Below are 22,202 nucleotides of genomic sequence, written 5' to 3'. Positions count from 1 at the left end.
TTCACCTGTGTTGTAAAGTTGTGAAGTCAAGCCCCAAGTAGGGGCTTTTGAACTCACAGTTCAGTATTACCCTCCATAAGGTGCTGGACAAGTGCTACAGTTTTGGTAGTGTTTAACCAAGGCCCTCTCTGCTTGATCAGATGGTCGATAAAAGAATCCCTTGACCCTGTTGAAAAAGAGAAGGAAGTTTGTTCTGGAGCCCTGGCCAACACACCTCTGGATAACAAAATAATAATAATAATCCTTGCACTTGATATAGCGCTTTTCATGCCTTCTAGACGTCTCAAAGCGCTTCACAGAATAACTTGTAAAGTGAATTGACTGTATATTTGTCGGCGAAACTCGGCAGCCAATTGTGCACAGCAGCGTCCCACAAACAGTCGTGGATTGAAGTGACCAATTTATTATTGTTTTTTCTTCTTGAGGGATTATTATTATTATCCCTCTACCTGTCCTAATCTCTCCTCCGTAGCCTTCCCCAATACAACTCTATTCCTTACTCTCTCACAACTTTCAGTACTTTGCATTATGTGGTGTATAGTCCTCACATCCTCAGATGAACAATACCATTATACACTCTATTCCATTATAAACCATTGATGGCAGCAGCTTCACAACTCACAAGCCAGGTTGTTCCATTAATGCCCATCCTTTACAAATGTTTCACAGTACTCATACAATGCTTACAGCATTTTCAGTACTTCTCAAGATGCTTCAAATCTAAATGCCATATTCAGTCTTGATGGTCTCGCCGAGTGAGATTGTCAATTCAATGCTAAACAGTGTACAGTTTTGAGTTGTCAACACAGATTTGAGGCTGTCTAACCATGCATGGAGGAGCCTTACAGCTGCAGATGGAGGAGATTGTCATTCCTTCATTCTGGAGTAGATTCAAAACCAAGTCCCAGAGGTGAAAGTATGCTTATCCATTGAACCATACGTTTGAATATTTATTTCATTTTGTACCAAAACTTGCACATCCAGCATCTTGCACTTTAGATTTCACTCATGTGCAAACAAACATGTGCTATGATACCTTTAAACCCATCCACTCATAAAAAAATGATCTGTCCAAATGCTTCAAAAACAGAAGTTCATAAAATCTCTATGCTATTTGACCCTCTGACCAATACAAGAGTTTTATTCCAAAGTAAATAAAGCAATTCAATTTCTACAAAATATTCCAAATTACAAGTCCAAATTACAAGTCCAAATCCAAATTACAATTTATTTTGAACATCACAAACCCTCTTTTCCATATCCAGTCAATCTCACCCCGAGCTTTAAACCACGCCAATTGGGAATTTCTAAATATTCCATGCTAAGCTGTCAGACCGAGCTTGAATTGAGATATTATTGTATTTAAAGGTCCTTTTCTATTGAAACATAATTGAAAATGTTTCAGGAAAATTCTCGGTAAATCTCTTAAATTCATTTTTATTGCCTTCTCTGAATTACCCAATATTGTATTTGAAATGAAAGGTTGGGATTATCCTATGTGCATGCTGCATCAAATATATTCAGTTCAGACAGTATGATGTGAAATTGCCATGTACTTTAATGATTCCAAACAAATAGAAAAGCTTCAGAGAGCACCAATATAACTTTCCAGTGTTTTATCTGCAGCAGATGTTGGCTGCCATCTGACACCAAGTGACGGAGGGATCAAGTGTGGAATATATTACAGCACGTCCTGTGAAGCGCTTTGAGACGTCTTGAAGGCATGATAAAGCGTTATATCAAATGCAAGGATTATTTATCATTAAGTATGCCTGTTATAACCTTTGCAAAGGAGCTATGAACCTTATCCTTGGTGACTGAGTGGTGCAGCGCCTTGTTGCATCATGTCGAGAGTAAGAGAGATTGAGAAGCACGCTTTGTGCCAGTTCCTAAACATACATAGCAGTGAGTTTCTAACCTGAGCCAAGCCATTGGGGAAGCATTTCTCAGTCACATTTCTCAGTCAGCCCCCTGGAGGGCAGCGCTGAGTGCTTTCTCAAATCGTAGGAAAGGGGCAATTGGAAGGCAAGTCCAGCCAGTCTGCTCTCTCTCATCTTGTTGGGCCAGGAGTTGTAGCAAAAACCTAGAAGTAACCTATCTGCCCTGCTTCTCAGTTGGTGATTAGGAGGAAGGAGGAGGGAGGTTTCATCAGAAAAAGAAACAAAGCAAATAGGAGGAAAATGATCACACGCGGTAAAACTCGCACACGTCTGATCTCTAGAAATCGTGTAATCGCCTAAATCGTACATCTGCCCAAATCCTGTTGAATTTCCTGTAATTTATGAAAGTTTCACATAACTCATACTTTGCATACGTAACATTAAATGTACGGTCCCAACTGCTACAACTCGTGTGAGGTTTACTGTATATGGAAATCAATGTGCAGTTGTCAAGCCTTTAAATTTGTCTTTAGATTTCACCGATTTATTCCTTTCCGTTACAAATATAATAGTGTTGAATTTGTTTCTTTGATTGCTGCTATCGCTCCGAGTTAATTGTATTCATGATTTCCTTGAACTCAGACAACAGCCTTGAATAGCAGCAACCAGATTAGACCAACACGTCAAACACTTTAATAATTCAGGATCTTTGAACGTCCACAGAGAACCCTCGCTATATTTTCGATTTAAGAAAATAAATACACTTCAGTATAATACTTTTCCACCTCCAATTTCCCCAGAATAAAAAGTCCGACCGTACAATTTGGAATTCTTATCGGTACAACAACAAGCACGCAGTAAGTAGTTCATCATTGATGTTTATTAAGTCTGCATACCTGATTGCGATGTGAAGTTTTAGGACTTTCTGTGCTGTGTCGTTCAGCATCACAGAACTTGCATAATCCCATCCATCATCCCCTAAAACACTAATCTTTGAAGAAATACTTATGGCAGCTGCTTTTACAAGGACGAAAAGCTTTCAAGAAGTTACGGCTGACAATCTCTCAAATATTGACAATATATTCCCCAAGTCGGTTATAATTAGGGACAGAATGCTTTTAAAGCACTGAGGCCTGTTCCCTGGTTACTGCACAGACAAACTATGGGATACAACTCCTCACCAGTGGTGTCATAAAAATTAACCAGTGTTTGAGTGATGGCAGTTCATTGATAAAGTAAACTTGGGTACACACTGTACAGGCTGTCAGGACATTGTGGACAGGATAGGAGATAAATTGCAAGTTTAGAAATGCATTGCTTACATAACACAAACCAAAAATCCAAAAACAAAGTCTTTCTGTTGGAGACTGTTCATAGAAAACACATTTTCTGTGAGCTGCCAGTTCAGGTCTCTGGTTTCTTGACATGGACTCATCCTTCTGAATATCAGCTGCAAAGCCAGAACCAAGGCTGTTCTTTTCTTCCTGTCCATCTGCCTGAATGCATTTCCCCAGACCTTTCAAATGTAATCCCTGCTCCACAGCCTTCCATCTCAGTCCTAAAACCATCCACATTGATTATATGGACACCTCTAATTACCCATAGAAATGAGGGCATGCAGAATATTGTTACATAATTTGCGGTCTAGTTGTCTGTATGGCATTAATGTTCAAGATATATTAACAAAGTGCTGTGATTTCGGTGATGTTTTGCCTATAACCAGATTTTCCCACTGTGTTTTTCCTTGTTTCTCATTTTGTAAACTATTGTTGTTCACTGAACTAACACTGTTGAAGTGAAATAGATGTATTGATAATAATAAATATTCATTTACCATGGTGAAGGAAGAGAGTTCTTACGCAGAACCATAATCACAGGGAATAAAACAGATGAAATAGAAACTGTACAGAAAGTACAGAAAGTTCTCACAATTCATCATCTTGATGAAAAGAAATATTGAGCCTTGCTGTTAAAAGACAGATACACGCAGGAAATTGATTTATCTGAGCAGACACAGAAACAATAAGCCATGCTAACCAAAGGTTAGAATGACAACATCTGATCTATTCAGGTCACTGCTGACCGTAGATTTCTCAAGACCACTTACGTGTGGCTCACTTGGAGTTTGTTATATATAATTACAGATTTTGCTGGAAGGACGATATAATATTCTACATACTCATCACAGGGATTAGGTTAATGGCCCCAAACCTGTCTATGCTGCAGTTGAATGCAGCTATGTTCTCTGTGCCCTGCTGGATAACGGGACCTCTTTCTCCTATTGTAACTGAACAAAGTACCAAGATATGAGTCATACATATTCACTCCTGCCCAAGGGTGCAATTAGGTAATTCAATTTTATGAGGATTTACCCTCATCCATTAACTGACCTTCAGGACTGTCTAATAAAAGGACATTGCCTGTAACACTCTGCACACCCACACACTATATTGTATAAGGATAATGAGTAAGAGATGCTGACTAACCAAGTAATGGTTATCTGTCATCTAAATCATTTCATTTTGTGATATTTATTGCCATTTATGCTGTTAATCCATAGAGTAAATTCCATAGCATCGGCGATTAACAAAACACTAATCTCGCCCACAAAATATACAGTCAATTCACATTGTTTGCTGTTTAGGTGATCATCGAAGATCTAATGACAGATCGCCAATGTCTGGAAAATGTGTTAAGAAACAAGCCTGTGAGAGCTGACATATTCTCGATCCTGTACATGAACTGGAGAAGGGAATAGCTGGGTATGGGAAGGAGAAAGGGAAGAGGGGATTATGAAGAGTCAAGGCTCAAGTGTAGCATTAGCACCCACACAGATGAGTTGAACCCTGTTTTGCTGCTATACAGTCTATGTCATTCTATTTAATTTACTTGATTTATTGAGCCTTTGAGTTTAAATTACTCTTATTAATGAAACTCATTGACTGAACTGACAAATGACGGCAAAAGAGTCTCCAACGCAAGCCTATGTTAAAACCAGCTGCAAAGATTTATAACTTCAAAGTCCTTCACGATGTTTGTTGTTTATTCCCCCTGACTGTGAGCCTTGATGAGATCACTGGGTAACTGAGTGGGAAGTTGCCCAGCCTGACAATGCGAAAGACATGAATTAGCAGGCGTGGGGATGAAACAATTAATGCTAACTCTTTCAATGGTTCTGTCATCTAAACTCTGGAGGTTAAAATCTAAACTCATCTAAACTCTGATTCATCTCATGCGTGCTATGGCTATATTATAGACCCCTTAGCCACATCCCCTATGATGTAAACAATGCTCATTGTTTAAAGAATCAACCGACATTTAGGGTTATAGAAAAGAGAATGTTAAATTATTAACATAATTATTCATAATTTTTTGTAATACTATATTTCACTGGAATAAAAGTCTTCTGGATTATATATACGTACAACAACAACTTACACTTACACAGGGCCCATCACGTAAAGTAACATCTCGGACACTTTACCGAGACTGTGCTGAACACTGGGGGGAAGCTGGGGCCATGGAAACAGTCGAAGAGATAAGATAGGTTTTATCAGGCTAGCACGATGTGTTTGCCCACTTTCTTTCATTGACCACACATCTCAGCTGATTTCAGGGCGATAGCAGAGTTTAGCTGATAGCAGAGTTTGTGTTATCACATTGAGCTAAAAGAAATGTTTCATTCCTTATTGGAAGACCACAGTGAGTAAATATAAATGGTTTCTCTTTTGTGGACAATAGCACCATGATATAGAATATTTTTTTGCAGACTGTCCTTTGATCTCAATGCAGCTAGAATTCTTTGGAATTCATTAATTCCTGATTTTTGCATAAATAGATTTAATAATTTATTAACTTGTTTATTTTATTCTTGAAAGGTGGAACAATTAAAATTCATGAAGCGTTCAAACGGACCACAGTTCTACATCAATCTCAAATGTGAATAAACATTCCGTAATCCTCTTGCTGGTGTTTTGTGAAATGTTAAATCTCCCTGTGCTGATCAATGAGGATATGTACTTCAATATTCTTCTGGAAACATTCTAGGCAGTCAATCAGAGAGTCACATTTGTTTGAACTGTGGCAGGTGCTCACAATAAGTCAGTTAGGTGGCTTATTGCACTGAGCCGTTTAGTCAGAGACATGTATTATGAACCAGAGTGTGTCACATACATTTCAAGTGACGTGCCTTATTGTTGTATTAATATTGCACTCTGCTGTGGGAAACCAGTGAGAAGCAGTGGTGTAACTGCTGCAGTTCAGCTCAAACAAGTGTGGAAGGTTCCAGATTTCTCATATAATGGCTTTGACAGATTACTATATCGGTCGTGCCTCTCTATTGCAGCTGAGCGTAGTCAGAGAGACAGGCTGGTTATCTACACTTGACATCCTGTCCTTCTTTGTATTCAGGATCAAGCGGTTTTCTGCACTTCATCATTCCGAGACTACAAATCGTACAAAGCCATTATGTGAAAAGATTCTTTCCATTGTTTCCAGAAGGAAAGACAAAAAAAAATTAATAATAACTCCCATCCCTCCATTCCCCCTCCTCCTTTTGAACAGTGCCATCATGAGATCTTTAGCGTCCACCTGAACGGGCACATGGGACGTCAAATGTAACGTCTCATAGAAGAACAGCACCTCTGACAATGCAACACCACACCCTCAGTACTGCATTGTAGTGTCAGCTTAGACGATGTGATTCCGGGCTTGAACCCATAACCTTCTGACTCAGAGATAAGAGTCCTACACTGCGCCAGGCTGACACACAAAATGTCCCGAATTATCTACCTTTTGGCATCAGGAGGATTATACCAGAAAAGTGTACATCCATCTAAAGGGGAACCTGAACAGGTAGACACACTTGTTTGAGCTGAACTGCAGATCGAGCAGAACTTAGAGACACACTGATCTGTACCCCCTCTCCCCACCCCCCTTCTACCCCCAACAAGCATCTTAAAAGATTGTTTAGGACAAACACCCAAATGACCATAAATATTTAATACAGTCTATGAACTCGGTCTAACAGCTATGACACTCATAAAAGCATTCCTTAAATATGTTGTGGCAAAGCTTATTTTCCCAGCGTTTCATCCACAAAAATACACAGCCAATCCACTTTACGGTATATCCTGTGAAGCGATTTGATCCGTCTCAGCAATGTGATATAGCGCTATATCAAATGCAAGGATTATTATTATCTTTTTTGCGACTGCTTTCACTGTCTTCTCTTTGTTTTGAAGTAATGAGTATGAAGCTTGGTTCAGTTTCCTGAGATTGGCCAACACATAAGCAAATCAACCGAGTGTAGATAAAGGCAAACGCCAATAGAACCAAATTAATGCGATTTCAATTTTGAACTAACTTTGATGCAGAATAAAAGTAGCAGACTCAAAAAAAACAGTGCTGTAAAGATCATCTGTCACAAAATACTCATCACAGATTTATGGGGTTGGTCTAAAGGTCCTTTCCCCTGTGTGCCACTGTACTTATGTAACACAGATGCCTCAGCATTCAACCTGTGAACAATCCTAAATGCCACACTGAATTAGCAAAATCTCAGCCACAATACACTCCAGTTCAACTCTTTTGCACTGTAATCTACTGAAAAGATCTTTCAAACGTAAGTATGCATTAACTCCTGATGTTTACTGAGACTACTGTGTCCTCGGTGAAGAGTGCTACATTAGAAACATCTCATTTTTTGGTCTTTCCATTATCCTGAAACCAAATGATTTTTAGGTTCTTACGGTAGCACTTATGACATGTGATCAGTTTGGTTGATAATGCCCATGAGAGTAAATTCCTACTTGTTGGTACGTAAGTCGGAAATTGGAATGACTTAAGGCCAATTTTAGCGCTATTTATATGTTCTTGCAGTTATGTCTCACTCAACAGGCCATCAGTGCTGTAGCTCAGGGAAGGCCTGCCATTTATTTACTTTTATTATTATTATTATTATTATTATCAAGGCTCATGGGCTAAGGTCATATCCGTTACTGACTGGATATTTGAAGATTCATTGTGAAAACCACAAGATTCTGAAGATAGCACTTTACAATATATTCTGTGAAGCGCTTTGAGACATCTGGAAGATGTGAAAAGTGCAATATCAAATGCAAGGATTATTATTATTATTATTATTATTATTTGTGCTTTGCAACTCAAACTTCCAGACAGAACTATTGTAGTGGAAAAATTGTAATGTAAATTTTCTATCCAGAGTTGAGTTCAATTAGTGCTTAAGGACTGGAACATTGGATTCAATGGAGATATTATTGCCTCCCCAATAGCTAAGCTAAGACAGAAATAGTGCTTCTGACTATTGAGAGTATATAATGTTCACTGAGCTGGGCAGACAAAATCAAATTGCAATACTTAAGGGGCTGAGTTGGAGAAAGTGGAACGAATGGACAAAAGAGATCGAAAAAAAGTAAAAACTCACAGTGTGCGTGTTGAAATAGACTTGGAAATAGCGAGGCAGCTTGTGAGTAACAGTTTACTGACAGATGGGAGCTTGCTTCATGTGTTTGCCTTATTGGAAAGTTTTGATGGCATTGACATTCTAGACAATACAATGCTGTGCCAGAATGAATTAACAAGTACTGCAGCAGTTTGTGAAACATAAGAACATACGAAATGCTCGGCGGAAAAAAAGACCAAGAGCCATCTTGTTCACCTTCCATCTTCCTGGCGGTCACATGTACCATCAAATAATGACTGTAAACAAATTTTGAGCAGAGCTTCGTATTGTCCAGAATGTCACTGCATTCAAAACTTTCCAATAAGCCAAACACACTAAACAAGCTCCATCTGTGAACAAACTAACTGAGCTGCTCCTCACAATCTGTCTCAATCCTTCTGTGACTATTTCAGAACGTACGCTCCGAGTCTTTGCTTTGATGCATTTCAAAAAGAATTTAAAGTTTAAAACAAAAAACATTGATTAACTTTGAGTGCTCTGTGTACGGATAAGATCCCCCACATTTTTCGAATTGCAGCAATAGCTTTTTGAAAATGCAATTTTAATCATAAGAAAAAAATGATGTTTCTTTGTTGAGTTATTATACTGTTTAATCTTAATTTACTGAAGTGAAAGCAGTTTTAAAAGCCTGCAGTATCTTATAAAAGTACTTAACACGGAACAAACTCAAGTTCAAAGATATTGCTAGGCAGACATTTTGCTTGACACAGCCAAGAATAAAAATAATAATAATCCTTGCATTTGATATAGCACCTTTCACATCAGGAGGAAGTATCAAAGCACTTTACAGGATTTTCCGTAAAGTGCAGTGACTGTGAATTTTCATTTGAACCTATGTAGTTTCAATTGTAAACATTATTATATATATTTGATAATATTTGAACATTCTTGAATATGGAATATCCTACTTATAATTGCTAGCTTAAACTAATGAATCTGCAATGTAGCCTTGTCAATTCATGTAACACCACGCCATACACATTGCTTTTTAATTAACAATCGCTTCAGTACATTCCTACAAAAGCTTTCATTTTCTCATCAAAAAATATCCTTTTAATTAGTGTTACATTGAAACTAACTTTACTGCATGTCACCTAATGTATCTTCCTTCTATTAGAAAGGAAATCCATCAGTTCCAAGAATGCTTCTTAGATCAAACATAATCCCTTGGTAAATTCAGATTCATAATGTTAATAAACCTAAGAGCTATTGTTTCCTGCACAACATCATACTTCCACAGCAACTCAATATAGTTTTCTCTTGCTGAATGAGGCAGAACACTGTTAGCAACTACAATGGTAATAGGATATAAATTAACACAATATAAAAACCTGTGAATATTTTGGTCAGGGAAATGAGCCCACATCTATTTAGCTATTTGGACTCTTACAAAAACACTGACATTTAACAGCAAAAGAAGGCAGTCGTAACTTTCAAAATGTGAACAGTTTAAGATTGATCATTATAAGTAAACCCAGAAACACTGGATGTTCATGTGTAGACTAAGCGTCACCTGAAGGAGAAAAAGAAGTCAACATTTCTGATAGGACTCATCGTCAGAACACAATCTCTATATAGAGAAATTGCCAGAGTTCCTGCCCTCTGATCACTGCCTATTATTATTATTATTATGATGATGATGAGCCCACATCAATCTGCTGACCCGTGCTGGAAGGTACCCATGTGTATGTTAGATGAGCGCAGGATCAGTTTCAGCTGTGATACTGGGTTCCAAAGTGAGAAAGATAGCAGAGGAAGAAAGAAGAGTTAAAGAGAGGAATTAGTGTGGGAGAGAGAAAATGTTCTGTCTTCCAAGACTGCTTAGACTGACTGAAATACTATTTACTTTTGAAAGCCATTTAAAAGGAAAGCATAACTAATATCTAGCCTTCAGTGAACACTGAACTGACATTTGTTCTTAAGACAATTCAAGGTCAACATCTGGATGATTTTATTATTACAATTATGCAAGTAACTCTGTGAGTCAAAGGATCAGGATATTTATTGTAATAATTTACACAAAAATAAAGTGAAATGTTGTCTGTTTAATCCACAGCTACAGGTATATTTACTTAAATGTCAGCATGAATATGATTGCACCATAAGCAGGCTAAAATTAAATAGGTATTAGCTTCGGACTCTTTCAACAGAAATATGTTTTAGTTTTTAATAATCAGCAGATATTTTTAGAAAATAAAGCCTTGTTGTTGTGATAATAGAAACCTTGCCAACAGCTCAGCCAAAATTGTCCAGATGGGTTTCCAGAAAGTTTTGACCTTGAGTTCTTGTTTATCGGAATTTTAAAGGTTATGTAAAATAATTTGCAAAATGCACAGCAACGTTGAAAGTTCTAGGTCAAGACTATTTCAGTATCAAAAGCGTGGTCAAGGCTGACGAGAAAAAAGGGCCTTTAGCGATTGGAATGCTAACACAATACTGCAGCAAATCCAGATGAACATCACGTCATTTGCCTCCACAGTAAAATGGATGACAATAATAATAATAATCCTTGCATTTGATATAGCGCCTTATCACGTCTCAGAGACATCTCAAAGCGCTTCACAGAATATACTGTGAAGTGTTTCAGCCACAAAATATACAGTCAATTCACTTTGCAGTATATTCTGTGAAGCGCTTGAGACGTCTCGAAGACGTGATAAGGCGCTATATCAAATGCAAGGATTATTATTATTATTATTAATTGGCTGTATATTCAGAACGTCCGTTTATTGTTTCCCTTTGAGTTTCGGACACACAGCCAAAAATATTCAGATTTGTTTACAAATTATATTTTGGCACCAGATGTTACACAATGCATTCGGAGAACCGGATTAAAACTGAGAGACTAAATTACTCTTATATGTCCAGGTAGTGTAAGAAGTTAAAGCCACAGTGTGTGTACAAGACCTTACAGTAACTTAAAATAATTCAAACCATCTCTGATACTTCTCCTTTGGCAAGCTTTGTGTGTTACAGATAAGAAAATATGTTTTCATCTATCTGATTTCCATGCAGCAGCTCAGATGATTAAGTAATCTGTTGCAGGCTTCATGTATCAGAATAAAAAACAGATTCAACAACAGATGGGGTTAGGATGAAAGGGGTAGAGGCTAGTGGTCTAGAATATGAAGGCTTGGCCACCTACTGTGGCACAGAGGGTGGGGGAATGTGCTACAAGTCTGAGTTTGTCAAGCAGAAGAGTAGAGGGTCTCCATTCAACTAAAATTCTGCTTTCATTTTTAATTGACTTTTCACAAGTTACATTTAAACAGTGCCTTTCACATCGGGAGGTCACTATGAGACATTTCAAGTGAGCTACATCAAATGGAAGGATTATTTATATATATATATATGTATTTATATTGATTACACAACATATATCCCACAGTTCCCGTCATGGTGGTGGGGAGTGGGGTGCAATCTTAACTCTAATTTTAATGATTTATGAAAATAGCCCTTATATCCTTCTCAACAAAAACAGAAGTCGCTGGGAACACTCAGCAGATCAGGCAGCATCTATGGAGAAAGAAAAGTGAGTCAACATTTCCCCCCTTAAATTCCTCTGTTCATCCTACACTGCCTCCCCTTCACCCCCCCTCCCCACTCCACCCAACCCCCCCCATTTATCTGTAGGCAAAAGCATATTGTTGAACGGTTACACTTCCAATAGAACATAATTTTACTGATTGTGGCCCAGCTTTATGTCCTTCTATCTGGAGGAGAACGTCACTGTTTCACAGTCTGGTCCGGTGTTATAAGAGAAGCAGGCCTGAAGGCACAGAGTGTAGAGCAAACACACTATCCACTGAGCTGATAATATTCATTAGATTAATGGGAAGCCACTAAAGTGGAACTGTCCGTAACATTTCACTTCAAAGATCAGCTTGTATCAAAAGGGACCCCAGGCCTCAGAGAAAGCTTGAGAAGTCGTCAGGATCAAGGGTTTGGGGACGGACGTGTGCTTAGTTGACCTTCAATGGCTGTGGGGCTGCAGATGTGCAGCTGTTCACAGAGATGAACGCTGTAATTGGGATGTTAATATTATGGAAGTTATACATTCACTTCTATTTTGCGTCATCTGAAGCTCCTGCAATGGCGTTATGGAGTGGGGCTGGCCTCAGGACAAGGAAAGCTGGAACCTTAAGTCCTCACTTGTGTGAACTTGGTCGTTGTGGCAAATAAGGGCAGTTTGCCATTTTAAGCCATACCATTCTATGATGATATTGATAATAATCCTCGCATTTGAAATAGCACCTTAAAAACGTACTAACAACGGTTCAGACTTTCTTAATCTATCAGTAAGCAACGTCCTCCATGGATCTCTCCAGTCTCAAAGATTAGAGATCTTATCAGTTTGAGTGCCTGCACTCAGCTCACTTCCTGCCAGGCTGATCAGGGGTAACAGCTGCTGCCCTCCTGCTTTCAAAGACTTTGCAGCACTTCACATAGTGAGAGTCACTGAGTTTTTCAGTGACATTCGAGGCTTGATAAATTTCAGGATCAGCTGCAATCCGCCACAAAACCAAACCAGCACAAATCGTGGCCGCGGAATTGGGCCTAAAGTAAAGTGGATGTCTCAGGGTTTGGTTTTGTGCCAGTCTCAAACCAAATGCTTATAATAATAATAATCCTTGCATTTCATATAGCGCCTTATCACGTCTCAAAGCACTTCACAGAATATACTGTAAAGTGAATTGGCTGTCACAATAGCCTTCTGCTCATTTTTTTTTGCCAAATTCAATCGTTAGTAGTCCTGCCAAATAGAAAAGACTCAAAGAATGATTTCTAAGTACCATTAAACTGCATGTGGGCAATCCCCTCAGGTTCCTCCCATCTGGATGTTCAGTATAATCGACACAAGTCCAGGAACTTTGAAGCGATGCTTGGCAAAAGCTGCTTTTTAAACTCAAAGGTCTCAAAAGAAATCTCAGAAATGGTCCTGTGGAAAACCTTGAGGGTGTATCTAGAGAAAATGAAATATATTCTTTGGTCCACCCAATCATGTAAACTGCATTATGCATGGGTTATATCTTGGCTTGAAATATCCATGATGCAGTAAGGATAATAAGAACATAAAAGTTATTGTGAAATTCAGTTTATTTATGAACACGTCACTTTTTAAGTAGACATTGCTTCCAACTCCACAGGGGGACGCAGCAGAATGCGGTATCGCAATTTTCCCACGAAGGCTCCAGGCCTTTCTGCTCATCTCACTTGGAAAATGGAAAGCATTGTACGCAGGATTGTGTAATGATCCCGATGTAGTTCCACCTCTCCTCTCATTGCCTCTCCTCAACGCGTGGTTACGTGATAGCTGGCCCCGTTGCACTAACTTGCCTGTGCTTTGTTACAGGAGCTATTAGTCGTCCACCTTCTGCTTTGTGATCCGCACCCACTGCTTCTCCAACACTAGAAAATCCCTGTTCCCTTCAAACAAAAACAGTTCTTTTAGTGCCAGTAGTTCAACGAAAATTTGGCAACACAAATTAGAGAAAAAGTTTGACCCTCCTCCCCCCGCCCCTCACTTATTCTGTTGCAAAAGCATTAAGTGTATTGAGAAAGGTACAATTTCAATGATAAAGAAACAAAAGGCATCTGACTGAACCGTCCTAATGTTGTTTGCTTGAAGTGCCCGCATTTGCTCAGCAATTGTCTTGCAGTGACAGACGAGATAACTAACCTGGCAGCATGAACCCGGCTAAAGCCATGTCTCCCCACTCCAAGGCGGAGGAAGGGAATTTGAAAGCACAGTTGAAAAGATAGGCATTAAGACAGGCTTTAAAGGCAGGGAGGGAGAGAGCGAGCAGGAGAACCACAGGTGAGCTTAAGCCCTAATCAGGCAGAACTACAGGCTTCCCATGAAATGGAATTGCTCATCCAGATACTGATCTATAAATTTACACGTGACAAAGTCCAAGGAGGGCTCTGGTCTAACAAACACGTCGCTACCGACCGTTTAGAGGACCTCCCTAACCCTCTGTTTCCCAAATTGAACTGAACACCTGGAACGATAGCAGATAAACTTCGCTACTCACTTTAACAGCTGCTCCAGCTCACGCTTGATTTTGTTTACCACGGGTGGTCCCTGGTAGGTGAGGGCAGTGTAGAACTGGATTAATGTGGCTCCCGCTCGGATCTTTTCGAGAGCATCCGCTCCGCTGCCAATCCCACCCACCCCAACAATAGGAATCCTTCCTGGAGAAGGAAACACAACAGCTTCTTACTCCACTCCACTCCCAGGCAGAAGATGAGGTGTCGCAAATCACAAATCTATGTTCAATCAATGCAACTGAACAGGAGGTTTAAAAAAAATCACATAAAACATTCAACTTCACACAGTTACAGGAAAGAGCGCATTCTCTCAAATGGCTGTAACTTGCAATATGAATTCAGCAAAAAGCTATCCATATTGGTTACATTTTCTAACCCACAGAGATCAATCTGTTTCCGTGGTTGTAAATGGCTCCTCCAATATTCCAAGCCTGCACACTTCAAGTTTATCTATTCTTGTATTAATAATAATAATAAAAACAATGATTGTATTTGATACAGCGCCCTATTGTGTTGTCGAGACGTCTCAAAACGCTTCACAGGATATACTGTAAAATGGTGTGACTGTGTACTTGGTAAAGGTATTAAAACGTTAGTTTTAAAAGCTGTTTCAATTTACTGACACAGCAGTTATACCCCACATCCACAATCTTGTTCTCTCCTGTCCCAACATCTCTCCTAATCATTTGCAACTTTGTGCGTGTCTGCAGGAAATACCTTTGGTGAGGAGGTACATCTCTCGCACAGCCTGGGTAGACATCTCCCTCAGGGGAGCTCCGCTCAGCCCACCCGGCTCAGTCCGCAGGGGGTCCTGGAGCGACTCTGGCCGTCTGATTGTAGTGTTTGTTACGATAAGTCCATCTACTCCCAGCTGCAAACAGCAAAAGAGGACATCAACTGGAAGTCAGATCCCACCTGAAGACCTTCCTACAGTCACTTCCTCCTGCTTTCTGGCACGACATCAAGCTCTGCCACTGTTAAGTGCTCCGAGACTCTACCTTGCGTGAAGATCGCCATACAGATGTATGTTGTTGTTGTTGTCGTTGTCAACAAGTTATATTTGAGGCTCAATTATTCTCTACATCAAGAGTCCCTCACCTCAGTCACAACAACAGCAATGTCTTTTTTATCCTGAGCTGTCAGATCTGGAGCAATTTTTACAAGCACAGCTGGTTTCTGACCTCCTTTCAGATTATCTCGTTCCTTCAGCACCTGGAGAACAAAGGCGTATAAATGCACGTTAGGTCAAACAGCTCAGTCTCCGTTCCATAAAATCATCAACTCAATACCCTTCCTTAAACAGACCATCTGAGACAAAACATCTGAAGCACATCACCCCTGACACTACATCGCTTTCCCCCAGCTCTGCTTAGAACAGTCATTTCCTTTCCCAATGCCAAAACAAAGAGGTTTTGATGGAGTAAATAAGGAGAAACTGTTTCCACTGGTGGGTGGGTCGATAACCAGATGACACAGATTCAATATAATTGGCAAAAGGACCAGAGAGGAGATGAGATTTTTTTTTGTGTGCAGCAAGTTGTTATGATCTGGAACACACTGCCTGAAAGGTTGGTTGGAAGCAGATTCAATAATAACTTTCAAAAGGGAATTGGATATATACTTGAAAAGAAAAAAAAACTTGCAAGGCTAAGGGGAAAGAGCAGGGAAGCGGGACTAACTGGATAGCTCTTTCAAAGAGATGGCACAGGCACGATGGGACGAATGGCCTCCTTCTGTGCTGTAGGATCCTATGATTCTGTAATTCACAACTGCTGAATCAAGAATTTAAAAAGAAAAAGGCAATTGCTGACCTTGCCCAGCAGGTGACGCAGCTCCCCCTTGTCCTGAAGAGCTCTTAAGCCTGGTGTGTTGGGGCTGGAGACATTCACCACCAAGTAATCAGCCAGTGGTCCCAGTCTCCTCATTCCCTCTACATAGTCAGCGGCAGCATCTGCCGAGAGCTTGTTTTTCCCGAGATTTATTCCCAAAGGTCTTCCGTCTTTCAAAATAAAAACATCTTTAACATAATTCTAAATGTACAGTATTTCCATAAACATTTTCATTGCTTCTCTTTTGTTGTTGTTGCTGTGGTTGTTGTTGAGAACGCACAACTGTATGGCCCGATTGGACTATTTTACAGCCATCCGAAGCTTTTACAAGAAGCAGAAACACAATTCATTCAAAAAGGTTCTAAGCCTCAGTCATCACTGAGCTGAAAGGACAAGACATAACAATAATAATCCTTGCATTTGATATAACGCCTTATCACACCTTCGAGACAACAACAACTTGCATTTATATAGCACCCTTCACACTGGGTAGCATCCCAGAGACGTCTCAAAAACCTTCACAGAATATACTGCAAAGTATATTTTGCAGGTGAAACATCTTATGACCTGGAAAATGTAACCAGGAGATAATGGAATTTGAAAGGATGTCCTGCTAACAGTAGTCTAATGTTCTACTGTGAGACTAATGTTCTACTGTTAATGACAGTAAAGTCAGCAAAGTGCAAAAAGAAACTTCTTTGCGGCAAAAACGTTTCACTTTATGGAATACGTTAATGTGCATTTTCTTTTTAAAAATTAAAATAGAGGAATGTCTCCCAGCAGCTGCATTTCAAAGTAGGTCATGCACAAACTGCATCGATCACACGAGTGGCTGAGACAGACAGTGATAACAGGCTGCCCTATCTCATATTCACATTCGCCTCAGATTAAGTTTCATGGAGTTTTTTTTGCTGTAGGAAGAGCGTGGAGCCTTCTACCCCAAAATTGGTGAAACCAACCAAAAATCACAGGTGTGTCTTTAATTCAATCGTCCTTTGTTCAATTTTATACGCAATCATTTTATTTTTGTACTGAAATTTAGTATTTCGGGCTGGAATTCCCTTTTAAAAGTCTTCCCCCTTTCCTCCCCGCTCCCCCATACATTCAGAAACGCATTGCAAGTAGCTTGGTACCACAGAACAACAGAAATTTACAGCGCAGAAGGTCATTCGGCTCATGGTGTTTGTGCTTTAGATATTTATCTACAACAATAACGTGTATTTATATAGCACCTTTCACTCAGGGTAGGGTCTCGGAGCACTTAACAATGATCCCTTTTGAAACTAATGTGGATTCTGCGTTAACCACCGCTGCTTGAAGGGCAATCCACATCCTAACTACTCTGTACTTGGAAAACAATTCTCCTGATCTCCCCATTTGCTGAACAACCTTAATTTGGTGCCCACGAGTCACTGACAAAAGTTTAATGCCACCTTCAGGAATTTCACAGTCTTTCCACAGGACTTCCGATGCCCACAGACCAGCCTGTGAGTGGCGGGCAAATGGAGTCCAACTAGAGAAGAATGACACTAATTCTAACCATTGGCAAAAAACCAAACCGCTCCACCTTAGAAATAATAATCCGGGTGTAATGTTTCAGAGGTGGGTTTCTGTATGCATTTCATCAATGCATGCATTGATTTTTTAATTAAAATTTTCAGCCTCCAGCATTAATTTCACAAAATTTACTCCTGTGACGATAATAATTCTGGGCATTCCTTCCACACACTACAAGGATAAATTCTGGATATGTCAAACAGGAATTTAAAGTCACAAGTAATCAGATGCCTGGGATAATCTTTCCTCTTCTAGTGCTATGAGTTCATAAAGATCATTAAGTTCTGCCAGAGATGGCAGAACTATGTTGAGACAAAAGGTCTCAACAGAGCAACACAAATGACTCATCTTAATGCTGGCATCATCTGACAATCGTTAAATGAGAGGAGGTGAGAAGACTAATGGGCTTAAAGTTAAGAGTTCAGTTTGTAAGTGTCTGCTCTCCCTTAAGTGAGCCAGTGGCGACTAAGTGTGGTTCTGTATAAAGCCATTCAGCACTAAAATAATTTGCATCAAAGGGCAATCTGATGTTACATTATCTGAGCAAAATACGCCTTTTGCTGGATACTTCTTTAGCAAAATGTAATTCTACCTTTGCAGACATTTGTCAGGGTGTTGTGTTGGACACTGGGATAGAGCTGGATGAGTTGAGCAATTGTTACAAAAGTACCAGAATGTGAACAGACATTTTCGAATGGATCTTCCATTCAGCCTGTGCGCAGTTGTGATAATAATAATAATAATCCTTGCAATTGATATAGCACCTTATCACGTCTTTGAGATGTCTCAAAGCACTTCACAGAATATACTGCAAAGTGAATTAATTGACTGTGTGTTTTGTTGTAGTTTGAAGACACAAGAAAAGTGTGTGCTAAAAGCATTTCTGATATGAAGGGATCAAAGTGACCATAGACATTTTGGGTAGTTTTGAATGTAGTTTTGGAGTGATTACTTATACAAATCACCAAGCTCACAATGCTGAAGAAAACCTTCAATGTTACCCTGAAGTACGAGCTGGCAACAGCCACATCTCATTTCAAAATCCCAGTAAAACTACTGAATACTAGTGCCATCATGTGGCAAATGAAATGCACAGAATTAACAGCACTCGGAAAATACTGAGCTCTCAGCCTTCCTAACGTCACAATGTTTGACATGCTGCAACAAGACGTTGCACCTGTACAACGCCTTTCAGGTAAAAGAACAAGTTAAAGCGCTTGACAAATGTAGTGGTGCTAATTGGCTACACCTCAAGCTGAGAAGATGTTGACCAAAGCAACAGTTGAAGAGATACAACTTATAATAATCCTTGCATTTGATATAGCGCCTTATCACATCTTCAAGGTGTCTCAAAGCGCTTCACAGAATATACTGTAAAGTGAATTGACTGTATTTGGGGAAGTTTTTTGAAGAAGCAAACCCAACCCTCCACAATCACACACACACACACACAGACACACACATTCTGAATCAATCAAATTCATTCATTGTGAATCAATGTTCAGTTTCCTGAGTAAAGACCTTGAGAAAAAAATCTTGTTTTAGATGTCATGACAACACATCACATTTATTTACAACAGCCTACTGACCAGCGGTGGATTTTAAATGGACATATCGAGACTGTTTTCTTTTTGCTCCTGATGGTGCATTCAGTCCTTTTGCCTGGTTTCTGGGTTTTGAAACTGAACAACATTGCAACAACAGCAACAACAATTTACATTTATATAGGGCCCCTCAAGCAAGATGGCATCCCAGCGCACTTTACTCCCGAACAGTCGAAGGGTCAATGATCGAGGCAGATAAGCAAGGTAGATTCAGTGTAACTCAAGCCTCTCTCAGCCTTACCTTTTGTTAGCTGCTGCTGGGTTTCCCGCCGTCCTTGAAGCCGTTGCTGTACAGCTAAATGCCCATGACTGTTAAAGCCATACCTGGTTCAAAAGCAAACAGAAGTTGCTTTTGTTTTTTGTACTCATACCGACATTGTAGTGAGAAACATTAAAAAGTGGCAACTTGCTGCTCAACCCAATGGAGCAGAACTCTACAACCGAGTTAAATCAGAGACACTTGTGGTAGCCTATGAGTTCCGTGTATTTTATACACACCAGAATCTATTATGTAACAGAGCCAATTCAACAAAAATACTTGCGCGGGAGAAAACTGACTGCAACTTCCTTAACTATTGTGCGAGATATTTATCATCCAGTATCCCCAAAACACTAACCATTAGCACTTAGATAGTCAGTTAAGGGTGAAGCCAATTAAAAATTAGTAAATCAATTGTAACCACAGGTCACAGAAATGCACAGCAGTTCCCCTACCTGTTAATGACAGCCTGATCCGACCGCAGTCTGAAGACCCTAGGCTTGGGGTTTCCTTCCTGGGGTTCGGGTGTGACACTTCCTATCTCTACAAATCCGAAGCCCATCTTGTAAAGCCCATTCACCGCCTCGCCGTGTTTGTCGAACCCAGCTGCAATCCCGACAGGGTTCTTGAAGGTTTGGCCAAACACTTTTACTTCCTGAAATCGGAGAAAGCAGTTAAAAAGTTTTTTTTTGGTACAAATCAGAGGATAAAATCCCACCTGTATTTCAACGTGGAATATGTGCGTGTGTGTAAAAAAAACAACAACCGAGGGCAGGTCTTACACAGTGGAAAAATAGCTACACTCGGAGATCTCATTTCACCCACGATTCTTGATGCTATATGTGGCACTACCAGCGATGATATGGGACAAACCAGGGCACAGAATTTGAAAGTGGTACAGCAGTGGATAATAATAATAATATAATAATAATCATGTTACTGGGGGAAACATCACACCCACAAGATCATGAGAGAGCTTCTGCCCATTTGATCTCATTCTTGCACAATACCCACCCTATCAGCTTCCCACTACAACCTCAAGATATCCCAAAATATTAATCCTTGCATTTGATATAGCGCCTTATCATGATGTCGAGAGGTCTCAAAGAGCTTCACAGAATATACTGTAAAGTGAATTAACTGTGTATTTTGCATCAAGTGTCCTGGCCTTAACTTGTTATGCCCTTCCAAGTCATAAATAACTCCATCCCACAATCCCTTTGCCTTGCTCCCTCCATTACCTCCTTCAAGGCACGACAAGACCCTCTTTTTCAAATGTGCTTTCAGCCGCCCTCCTACCTCTCTGCCCTCCGTCACCCCAACCCTGCCCCCCCAATGCTCCGGTCCTGATCCCAGACTGTTCAGGGCCTTGGGATGTCCTCCCGACGTGAAAGGCGCTTTATAAATGTAATTTTGTTGTTGTTGTTGTAAATTACCGTGTGTGTAAAGAAATACTTTTCGGTGTCTGCCCTTTTACACAACTCTAAACTTGCCCTATTCTGTGGTTTTCTCCTCGTGTTATCTGAATGTTTTGTTCTACATTGACTTTCTCAATCCCATTTAGCATCTGAAAAACTTAAGTAATTTATCCTATATACTAAAATATGATCTACGGACAGCTAAGTCTTCAATCAATTTATTCCTCAGCTCAGCTCCCCTTCACGACTGTTCACATTCACCCAATTGACATCTGCAAATGGTGCAGTCACCTGTTAGATGAGCTCAATCGCGCGCTTACCAGCATCGAGGAATCCTTGTGTCTTGACAGTGGGATTAATTCCCGCGAAATAAACCACACAGAGAGTGTGTGGGCTGTTTCCGGGTCCACAAATCTCTGCAAGATGGGCATTAGGTGACGGACGTAAAACTTCTCATCCCCTGCAGCGGTGCAATAAGCTAAACACAGGAGAGAGCCACCCCCTAGCACTCGGGCAGCCTCTGTTATACGTTTCTGTATGTGGGGGGGGGAAGGGGGGAGAAGACATTATGTTATGTTAACCCTGAAAGCATTATTACAGGAAAAAATTAACTGATGGTGATGACCGTAAACATGCAGTGGGAATCAGGAACAGAATTGTGGATAGGTACAAGCAATGCTAATAAAAGCTGCCATGAATCTGCGGAGTTTGACAAACCTGTACCATTTATTAAGATACACAACAGAACACAGCACTGAACCAAAGTTATTGCAACATATTAGCATTCCCGGTCTGTCCCTACAACAACATGTGAGATGTTGCTGAAACAGCAGTATTGGGTGATTTTGGAGGAACTGTTTAACCTTGGGACAGGCAATCGTAATAATTTATAATTAGCGCCTTACGTACCCAAGGGGATATCACAAAGCCGGCTTTAAAAACTGACTGAGAGCTTGAGCTGGGGAAGGGGAAGTGCCTTGGGATATCCTTCTGATGTGAAAGGTGTCAGGCAAATATAATTTGTGGTTGTGGAAAACTGCCTAAAAGCATGGTTTTAAGGTGAATTTTGAAGGCAGGGAGACGCAGAGATGGAGTTCCAGGGCAGAAGAGCGGAATGGCC

At 40.1% G+C, this 22,202-nt stretch overlaps 1 protein-coding gene across 2 annotated transcripts in view; it reads right to left on the bottom strand.

Moving 5' to 3' along the window:
* Positions 1-13,443: 13,443 nt before the first annotated feature.
* The window catches only part of dhodh (dihydroorotate dehydrogenase), an 11,853-nt gene continuing 3,094 nt past the window's right edge, over positions 13,444-22,202 (bottom strand). Inside the window, 8 exon segments of one of the 2 annotated variants that reach the window (NM_001292285.1) lie at positions 13,451-13,791; positions 14,400-14,559; positions 15,133-15,286; positions 15,514-15,627; positions 16,227-16,414; positions 19,647-19,729; positions 20,120-20,319; positions 21,403-21,615. In NM_001292285.1, the coding sequence (NP_001279214.1) occupies positions 13,668-13,791; positions 14,400-14,559; positions 15,133-15,286; positions 15,514-15,627; positions 16,227-16,414; positions 19,647-19,729; positions 20,120-20,319; positions 21,403-21,615 (1,236 nt within the window). In that variant the 3' untranslated portion in view covers positions 13,451-13,667. 2 annotated transcript variants of the gene reach the window in all.

The sequence above is a fragment of the Callorhinchus milii genome, unplaced genomic scaffold (assembly GCF_018977255.1).
Source record: "Callorhinchus milii isolate IMCB2004 unplaced genomic scaffold, IMCB_Cmil_1.0 Scaffold14, whole genome shotgun sequence".
In the NCBI taxonomy this organism is placed as follows: Eukaryota; Metazoa; Chordata; class Chondrichthyes; order Chimaeriformes; family Callorhinchidae; genus Callorhinchus; species Callorhinchus milii.
Note: the sequence above shows the minus strand (reverse complement) of the source record. Positions and strands in the feature narration are given on the sequence as shown.